This window comes from Myxine glutinosa, chromosome 4 (genome assembly GCF_964187855.1).
Source record: "Myxine glutinosa chromosome 4, kmMyxGlut1.1, whole genome shotgun sequence".
NCBI classification, from domain to species: Eukaryota; Metazoa; Chordata; class Myxini; order Myxiniformes; family Myxinidae; genus Myxine; species Myxine glutinosa.
In genome coordinates, this window is record NC_136264.1 from 148,498,040 (window position 1) to 148,508,842 (window position 10,803).

The 10,803-nt window shown below is 43.6% G+C and overlaps 1 protein-coding gene across 1 annotated transcript in view; it reads right to left on the reverse strand.

Annotated features, from left to right (window-relative positions):
• The window catches only part of LOC137425359 (glypican-6), a 71,964-nt gene that overhangs the window by 13,819 nt on the left and 47,342 nt on the right, over nucleotides 1-10,803 (reverse strand). The window contains exons 2-3 of the mRNA XM_068113709.2: nucleotides 7,906-8,064; nucleotides 6,948-7,339 (exon numbers count right to left, since the gene is read on the reverse strand). Of these exons, the coding sequence (XP_067969810.2) occupies nucleotides 6,948-7,339; nucleotides 7,906-7,945 (432 nt within the window). The 5' untranslated portion in view covers nucleotides 7,946-8,064. The remainder of the gene's footprint in view (nucleotides 1-6,947; nucleotides 7,340-7,905; nucleotides 8,065-10,803) is intronic.

Consider the following 10,803-nt stretch of genomic DNA (forward strand, 5'->3'; position numbering starts at 1 on the left):
AAAACGATATATAGCACGATATCCCAAAAAGTTATGGACGGTTTCACATGAAACTTGGTTGACAGGCTGGCTGTGTGACAAAGAAGAAATTATTCGATTTGGTGAAAATCAGAATCCAGATCCGGACACGAGAGTTTTTTGTATTTTTAAGTGATTATTCACCCAAGGTAGGGTCAAAAACGATATATAGCATGATATATCAAAAGGTTGTGGATGAGTTAGGACAAACCAATGTGGTTGAGTTGGTTGGGTGACAAGAATAAGCCAATTCGATTTTGGTTCAGTTCCGGATCCAGATCCGACCCATCAGTGTGATACAAAACGTAAACTGTTCAGCCTGGCGGAGGTATGCGCTCCACGGTGTGTCATTCTAGTTCGAATATTTAATTACGGTACTGAATCAGTATGGGCTACCTTGGGAGAAAGTGGCAGGAATTACAACCAATGGGGGCACCAGCAATGGTTGCCTGGAGAATCGGACTGGCACGAGTTAGTCATAAAGTGGAGGAGAGTGGTGAGAGATTTGTAAAATACAGCTATGTGGAAAATCCATCAGTTTTAGAGAGGTGATGCAAGACGTGTTTAAAAAGGGTACATTTGATTCAATCAAAGCGATTTAATCATCGTCAGTTCAGATCAATGTTGGAAGAAATGGAGGCAGAATATGGAGACATGCTGTATCATCAAGCGGTCCGTTGGCTGAGTCGTTCATATGACAAGGGAATGCTCAAACGTTCATATGATCGCCGAGAGGAGCTAAAATATTTCCCAGCAAGCAAAGAAGTCGATGAGCAACCTTTTTCAAACGAGAAATGGCTCTCTGGCCTCTCTTTTCTTGTCGACATTACTACTCAGCTCAATAATTTGAATTTTCAACTGAAATAAAAAATTGCAACTCATCAACAAGAAAGAGCAATCGGAGATTGCAGACACTCGCCAGGACGTGTTTTTAGTGGTTCTTAAGGATTTTGTGTTAGTTAAAACAAATATGACGGCCGAACCACGTGACCGAAGACGTAATCATTATCTTTTGTCTCCACCAAGTTATCCCTAGATGATGCTGAACAAATTTCATCTTGATTGGATGAAGTTTTGTACTTGTTGAATTATGACGTCATAATGGCAGCACCTATGACATCATCATTAACATATTTTATTCCCCATGGAGAGTTCTTTACAATGAGCCATGTCTCAATTTTTTCTATGCAGCGCTTTCGGAGATATAGAGGTGCAAAGTTTTTCGGTTTTTCTAAGATGGTGCCCATACCACGTGACCTATGACATCATCATTTTTTTTTCTCCACCAATGTACCCCTAGATGATGCTCAAGAAATTTCATCTTGAACCGGATTAAGTTTTGTACTTGTTGAATTATGACGTCATAATGGAGGCACCTATGACACCATTAACATATGTTATTCCCCATGCAGAGTTCTTTACAATGAGCCATGTCTCAATTTTTTTCTATTCAGCGCTTTCGGAGATATAGAGGTGCAAAGTTTTTCGGTTTTTCCAAGATGACGCCTGCATCACGTGACCTATGACATCATAATTATCATTAAAACATAGGGACAATACCCCTGGCACGCACCTGTAGAATAAACACTATACTGCACTGAATAAAGGTATTTTGAACCAATTTAAATGCTTGCTAGAAGACAGCGCAGCATGTAGAATCATACTAACATAATCATAAGACTTTAAACAAACAAACAAAAAAAATACCTATTTTGGGGGGCAATCCCCACCTCCCCCAATCCCGTATACCTCCTCAGACCCCAGTTTTTCTAGTGCCTTGAACAAACTTTGGTACATCATGGTAATGAAGGTTGGGGTGAAGTTTCATCTAAATTGCGTGTGCAGTTTCTGAGAAGAAAGCAAATATCTATTTTGGGGTGAAACCCTCCCGTAGACTCCCAAAGGGGCAGATTTTTTTTAATGCCATGAACAAACTTTGGTACAGCACGGGTGGTGAAGGTTGTGGTCAAATTTCATCGAAATATTGTGTGTAGTTTCAGAGGAAAAAGCAAATTCCTATTTTGGGAGGTAAACTTGGATTTACTTTGACCCCGGTAAACCCCCTTAGACCCCGATATTTTAAATGCCGTGAACAAACGTTAGTCACAACACAACAAATATAATTTGTGCCAAGTTTGGTCACAATCCCTTCAGCAGTGTTGTAGAAGAAGTTGCAAGTTCTTACGGATGGACGGACTGATGACGCACCATCGCATAAGCTCTCCTGAATTTTGTTCCAGGTGAGTTAAAAATTCTACAGGTGGAGGTGCACCCACGGTGAAAATTTCCTGTCAATCGGACCAACGGTTGCAGAAAAAAAATCAGATTTATTCTATGCGGACAAATAAATAGACAGACAGACAGACAAACGAACTCAAATGCAATACCCTCCTCTGGCGAGGGTAACCAGCTATGACAATATGGCATCAACTATGATAGCATCAAGGCATTTCGGCTGAAACTTCAGCTAATAAAACGCCCTATTACAGCTGGTAACTTTCCATGCACAACAACGCCCCATTAATCCACCCCAAACCCACCTCCGTCAAATTCCCTGTTTTTCTTTCCTGAAAGCCCCTGTGGGGTCCATCTTGTTTATCCCCTGTACCCCGCCCCAGCCCTCTCCCGCTTTCCATAGATCTCCTGATGTCCCTGGTCCCTACTGTTGTTCTGTTGTTATGCTACCCTCTCCCCCTCTTGTTTCTCGCTCCCTTTATTATATGTTCTATGTGTTCGCTCGTATATGAGCCTCGACTAAGTTTCCAAAAAAAAAAAAAAACCGGTGCACTTCCCCAGCTTAAAATACGTGAAATGCACACAGAGCACTGCCACTAACAAAGCAGCTGAGTATGGCGAATTCATCACAGATGTACTACAAGAGTTCAGCTCTCATTTTGAGGATATTCAGGGACAGCAAAAATGAACTCTGTTTGTATACCCCTTTTCTTTTATGTAATGTAGATATTCTTGCAGCAAATTTTCTCTGCACCTGAGGAGTTGCAGATGCAGCTTATTGAATTTCAATGTTACTCAGGTGTTGAAAGAGAGATACGGCGAAGTTCCCCTCCAGTTCTACAAATAGTACGTCCGAGCAGAAAAATACCCAGGGATCAGGAAACACGCTCAGAGGATGCTCTCCCTCTTCGGAAGACCTACGCCTGTGAACAGACTCAGCGTGATGGACTTGAACGAAAAGAGGCTGCGAGGCAATCTCAGCAACCCCAACTTACAAGATGTGTTATGCTTCTCAGTGAGTCAGCTGCAGCCACATGTGAACAACCTCCTTTGATCTCAAGATCATTAACATGTCTCCCATTGACAGATGTGTCAGACTTTGGTAATTTTACAGTAGCTAATGATCCGTGTAAGCCTGGTGTTGGCTTAACGGTTAAGGTGCTGGTTTAATATCTTAGGGCCCTGAGTTCGAACCCCTGTCATGCCGTTGAAACAACACCAGGTGGGTTGACTCAGCCTGTCATGTTTCCGAGGTCGGTAAAATGAGTACCAGGTTACTGGGATAATAAGCCATTCGAGTATCCTGCGTCGTTTTGGCACCCCAACTGGGATTGTACTCCTTAGCCAATGAAGCTGCCTGGACGGCCATATGTGCCTAACGGTGAGAAAGGAATGGTTGTTGGTTAATGATCCATGTTCTCTGAATGTCTCTTTGACCATCTGTGCAAATTGTACTTATTGTCCACTGACAATGTTGTGCATATAGGTAAATAGGAAAAAAAGAAGTTTTTCTTGTAGCAAATTAAAAAACATATATGATTTTTGCCACAGTAAACACTGGTGCTGTAATGCAAATATGTAAAATAAAGACAACAAAGAATGAAAATAATAATAATGACATAGTAGTATTACCGATGTTTCTTAGGAATTTAATTGCGGGAGACTTTCTTACATTTAATATTTTTGGTCTCACAACTCACGGCTGAGATTTGAAAATGGCCCTCCAAGCTCAAAAGTGTGGGCACCCCTGCCCTAAATTATGACCTCTCCTGGGCCTACTTCAACTCAACTGTGGAACTGCCTTCCAGAGGCTGTTCTTTCCCATTATTCTCTCCTGGACTTCAAGCAAGTAATGCACCACCATCTCATCCCCCATCATTAGCCAGAATGTGTACCTCCATTAACCCTTCCTTAACCAACCCCTTAATTGCATGTTGTTGCATTTCCTTCCTTTCTCTCTCTTTTACAGATCAATCATTCCATTGCATATTGTCTCCAAAGGTTGGCTCCAATACCCTATTGTCAGTTCATACCCTGTGTTGCTTTGGCTCTTCCATGAGCCTCGATCTTTTTAATAAAATAAAATAGAAAATCTGAGTCAGTCTTGAAATTGTGCTGCAGAGTACACCTTTTCAGGCTGTTTCAAAAAAAGTGGACGATTTGAGCAGCCTGATATTCTGTTGTTTCTAATGCTATACCCTTCTCTCTTGCAGGTTGTGGTGGTGGTGGTGGTCTGCCATTTCTAACAAGTAGTCAGTCCGACCCTACGTCCAACTATTGACCAAGGGAATGTTGATCTTCTGAGAGATTCTGCTATCGTAAGTCCAAATAAATCCCATAGATGGCATTCCTGAGAACTGGCGATCTCAGCCTCATCTGTGTGGCACATTCTCACTTCTGAACTCAGGCTCTACCCCTACATCATATCTGTAAGGCATAAACTAACTCTGAATGACATGGCAACACAAGGAACAATGTGTGATTGGTTCAGTGACCGAATGGAGGGTACCCAAATTGGATCAACTCCTTGTGGTTCAGTGATGAAGAGCACTTCCATTTAAATGGGGCTATCAACAATCACAACAACATCTTCTGGGGTGTTGAGCCTCCTGAGGAGGTGTCTGAGATGTCTCTCAAGGGCCCCAAGTCCACTTGCTTCTGTGCATTGAATGCCAGATGGGGTATCCTGCCTGGGACCGTATTGGTTCGAGGATGCCAATGGTAAGATGGTGACAGTCAACGGTGAGCGGTACCGCGTAGTCTTACGCCAATTCCACGCTGATCGCGCTCAACTACTGTCCCCAAATCAAGTCAGACTTGCATGGTTCATGCATGAGGGTGCCCCACCACACATTGCGGGTGAAACCATCGACTTGCTCCACTAGCTGTTTGGAAATCATGTCATCAGCCTGGGCACAGCGCATGAGTGGGCGCTCCACAGCCCGAATTTGAATCCATTGGATTTTTTCTTTTTTGGTGCTGCAAAGGTCAAGTTTATGCCAACAAACCTCAAACCCTGAATGTCCTGAAGCAGGAAGAGGAGGACTACTGTCAGACTACCACTCCAGCCACTTGCAGACGATTTGTGGAGCATTTTGGAGCCAGGATCAAAGCCTGTTTGAATCGAGGCGGAGCACACATTGTAAATGTCAAAAGCAGTATAATGAGCGATTTGAAAATGGCATGGTGTATGCTTTCCATCAATGTATCACTGAACTTTCTACCTTTTGTAGTTTTTCTACAATAAAACGTTCAAATAGTCCACTTTTTTTTTAAACATCCTGAACCATTGTGGTTCCAGTATCATTGCTGTGGATACGGTGTATACGTCGCTGCATACCAGGATACCCAATGAATGGGTGTAAGATTCATTATCATAATTGTACTGGTCTAGCAGCTAACTGTTTGGCTGGTACTGTGAGAAGATCACAGCGATAGGGTGATTATGACCATGTGAGCCCTAACGAATGCGATGCTTGCTTCTTCCTCCTTGTCGAAGTAATCAAATTCTGAAGAATTTTCAGAACTGTCACTTGGTGATCATTAATCAAGAGAAACCCTTTCCGAGTTCTCAAATGTGTAGTTGTAAGTCAAATTCAAAAAATATTTTAATTTTCAAATCCCATCGGAGCGTTCACTCACTTTATACTGAAAGTAGGAACCGTCGCTATAGGTTGCTAGTAACATTACTAGGTCATGCGAAACTCTCTTAATTTTCAGGCTGAAGCACAGAATCAATTATTTCTCCATATTTAACGACCTCTCAGGTTTTTTTTTAAAAGCAATATTTTTCCTGACCCTCATTAATCCACTACCACCCCAAAGCCACCTCTTTCCAAGCTTACAGCTTTTCCTTACTGAGTGTTTCCTTCTGTAACAATCTTGTTTCCACTCTTACCCCTCATTTTTCCCCATATCCCTTATTTCCCCAGGTCTCCCTGTACTTTGTTCCTCAAACATACGGTTGCCTCCCCCCCACCCCCTCTTTTTTTTGTTCTGTTGGCTTCTGATCCATTCCATGGTATAGCTCTTCCACAACCCTTGACTCTGCATACGGATGAATACAAATACATATATGTATATATATACATGCATACATGCTTGTCGCTTGTCGTTTTTTTATACATGCATACAGTATGCCGTTCCCCCCACCACCTGGTCTCCACCTCGACCCCCCTCATTTTTAGAGGGATCAAAGGAACAAGTCCGAATATTAACCAAAACACAAAACATAAACATCCTTAAATTTCCCACTGTTATTGTTGTTCCGTATGCAGCCTGTGGCTGCTAGTTGCATCACATCTCTGGAAGCGCGTTTGTGCCGCTGATGCAGTGCCCCAATTACCAGTGAGCTGGTGCTCAATTTGCCGACATCAGAAGGATGACAGGCTGAGTCAACCCCCCTGGCATTAATTTGACGATCGACCGGGATTCAAGCTCAGAATCCTAGGATCCCAAGCCAGCACCCTAACCGTTTAGCCAACACCAGGCTTTGAATTCCCCACTAATATGGCAGCTTGCATCTTCTCCTTTTCTTATGGAGGGCATAAGAGGCATCACTTGTGAATATTACTGCATTTGCATGATAACATTAAAACTGTCCAACACTATTCCCCCTCTCATCCATGCCCTAGCCACCTCTTCATACTCATTTCTAATCATACTACAAGCAACGTCTCTCCCTTCTAGATCACCTGTAGAGCACGTGTGGCAACTTCTCGCCCAAGGGCCAGTCCCTGCACGAACGCACGTGCAACAACCATGGTGGGACCCAGCTGGGAACGAAGTCTGCGTGGAACTTCTCCAAACGGGCGCAGCCTCTCGGCATGTTTAGCCACACACTCCATGTAGGCATCGTTGAACTTGTAATGCGGATTCAAGAGCCGAAACATCCGCTCCAGCAGCTGCTGCCAAAAGTCAGAGAGTGAAAGCTCCGCCGGTGGCGCACCGGATTCATAGTAGCTCCGGAGATCAGAGAAAAGGCTAGAGAAAAGCTCTGCGTTCGTCACGTACAGAGCGCCGTATGTTCGATGGAACATAGCGCTGAGGGAGTGCTCCGCGTTGCTTTGCAGCTCACGGAAAAACTCTGTGCAATGAAAAGAAAGCAAGAGTTTGGTTGGGAGCAGATGAGAACAATCAAAGTACCGTAATGCAGGTGAAATTGCTGACGTGCTAAGGATTCAAAGATGGTAAACTCGGAGGGTTCTTATTGGGTAAGGACCAGGGGGTTCCACCTTGATGAATTTTCCACACTGGCAGATAGCCATTATATTTCACAAGTTATACGAGCACGTGTGAGTGAATGCAGGGGGACAGAATTTCATGGAACCTCTAAAGGACATGTGGAATCTGCACTTGCATGGGAACATGGAAACAGTTGTAGCTAACATTTTCATGGGAATACTAGGCTCCGAGTGATGATTCCATGGGAAGCACGGCACCAACACATATTTGCTAAAGCAAATCTCATCTCGGTCTGATGTCAAGCAAATGTTTCTTAGCAAAAGCTCATTCAGCAGAATGGGAGCAGGTAAAGGTCATTCGTTACATTTACAATATACAAAGCTAATTTTATGAATGACAAATCACGAACTGGATTAATTAGAACAATGGAGCGAGATGGTTGGGGGAGGAGGGGTCAGGGGGCATCACCTTGAAATTTGATGTAGAGGTTGGCCAGGGTGGTGTGCATGACATGTCCATGCTGTGCAAGGAGCTCCTCGAACTCGAGACTGGCCTGACGTCCAAGGTTCTCCTCTACGGCGAGCGTGCAGCAGGAGTGCTCCGCGACACACACGGACAGCAGCTTCCCTGCAGTGACATAGAACCCCACCAGGGGGAAACATTTTAGTACGGCAACAAAACTATTTCCCCATTTACTGAAACCAGGAGCAAGTTTTACAAAACAGCCGAAAAATCATTGCTAACCAACTGTGAATGATCATTTGTAGAACATACCCAGTGTGCAAAAGCCATCAGAAATGGTGAATGTTTGCGCAAGTTAAAACATGAGATACAGTGATGGGCTACTGGTGAGTGGTAACGAAACTGGACTGGAAGTTGTGCATTCAAATTCAGCTGCAGGCCACAGTATTTAGATTCGAATCTGCATGAAGTCAAGCTAGCCTCATTACATCACTGTCGGATTGTTGGTAAAACCCAGCGGGCCCATTAACAACTTACAGGGTGGCATAATCTGCCTGCCCCGACCTGGACTGCTTGGGCCTGGTCTACATGTGAAGCGTGTGCACTCCCCTTCCCTTAATACAGGACGTCATTATGAATGACTGACTATGGGTCCTCCAATACTTTCCATTTTCATAATAATCTTCTCCTTCTCCTTCTCCTTCTCCTTTCGATGCAGCACAGCATCATTGGCTGAGGGCGTGGCTCCAAATCTTCCCGAAAGTCATGGACAAATTCGTTTGAGGTAAACAGACACAAAAGTTGTATCCTTTGCCCTACATTTACACAAATAAATCCACCACTATGTACCTAAACTCAGACAGAAAGATAAACTGCCATCTCATGCAGAAGAACTTATTTGCTAACACCAAAGTGTTATCTTTGGTTTTCAGTTCAACAGCACTTGCAGTTTAACATTATTACGTCACAAAGGAACCTGCGATCGAACGTCAAAAGGCGAAGAGAGTTGTATGTGCTGGGCTGAAAAGGAATCACTTTTGTCAACAACTGAAGGCCAGGCCTGAAACGCTACACAATTAATATGATTGCCAGGCCCGAAATGCTACAGAATTAATAACGGGCAGAGCCGTGGGCCATTCATACCAAGGGTACATTCTGTATTCTTAACCTCAAAATATGTCACAAATCCCTTGCTCGACCGTGTCCCTTAAAAATATGAAAAAGATGCCGCGGAAGCAATTTGCGGTGGGGAAGGAAAGGGAAGGGAAGGGAAGAGCAGGCCCGGTACTGGGCAGCTTAAAGCCATTATTGAGGAGGAGGCAGATTGGGAAGAAGGCTTCGAAAAGCACCAGCCCAGTGTCGTCAGTGCGGTTGAGCTCTGGGATAGAAAAAAAAAAACATGTTTACGATGCGTTCACTTGATGCAAAACACAAAGCAAGGTCGGTGGAATGCGACATTATTGAAATATTAAGAAAACCCACAATTTTCTTCTCAAACCCTCCGCATCGAAAATATTATTCTTCCCACAGCAGACCAAATGCCGGCAATCAAATTCACAATTCCACATGCCTCACGATCTAACATCGCTATAAATTAGATTTATCAGCAACCCCAACCACCAATCAAACAGAACTCTTCTCCCACCCACACTTCACACAATGCGGCTCCCCACAGTAAGTTCCATCAGCTGCTTGACAGCTGCTCCTACAGCAGATCATCCCCCACATATGCCACACCCAGTCCCACGCCAGGCCAGCCCAGCACGAGGTTCCGAAATTAGCAGAAGCATCCCTGACCCCAATCACAGAGAATAACACCAGTAACTAACACTCCATCACCTCTACCTCACCAACACAAGACACCCCCGTCCCTCCCACCTTCTCCGCCATGGTGACGCAGTGAACTACTTGACATAATTTGCAACGTTCTAAAAAAAATAGCTGTTTTCTGTTTGTTTGGAATGGTAATGCATAGCACATGTTGAACAAAACACTACACCACATCCATACACAAGCAGCCAAGACTCAGCAAGCTTTTCAGCCTTTCCATGGTCCCACCCAACACCTCCTGCTCCTTTTGGTCCTTCATGGCAAAAACACCACATTTCTGAAATCACTAAGAAAATCCGAAGAGTGATAAACAGAAATCTTATATTATATATATATATATATGGATGCAACTCAGCATTTGGCCTAAACCACGAGAGTGAACTAGAACGGTACTCGGTAGGGCTCATACTTCTGCCGGGATGAACAATTTACGTTTTCTATCCCACTGAGGCTGGATGTGGATTCGCACTTGAATCGAAATCGAATCGGCTTGTTCTTGTCACCAAACCAACTCATCCACCAAGTTTTGTCATAATCCATCCGCAACCTTTTGAGATATCCTGCTATATATCGCTTTTGGCCCCATCTCTCAATTGTGAAGTCACCTTCAGAATTCTCGGATCCGGATTCGGATATTCACCAAAATTGAATCAATTCTTCCTCGTCACACACCAAACCTGTCCACCAAGTTTCATCCGAATCCGCCAATAACATCTAAGATATCGTGCTGTATATCGGTTTTAGCCCTACCTCTCAATGGTGAAGAATCACTTTTAAAAGTATCGTATCCGGATCCAGATCTTCACCAAAATATAAGCACTTCATCCTTGTTACAAACGCAAAATCTCCACAAATTTTTTCCCCAAATCCATCCACAACCTTTTGAGATATTCTGTTCACAGACAGGGTCGAAAACATGACCTTTGGTGGCAGAGGTAAAAAGGAAAAGAAAAGATCGAGAAATCACTCGAATGAAAAGTTAACAATCAACAACGTTTGAAGTTACAAACAAAAGTTTGCAACTCAGAATTGAACCCTTTTCTCATGGTGCAGCTCGGAAATGTTGGCAAACGC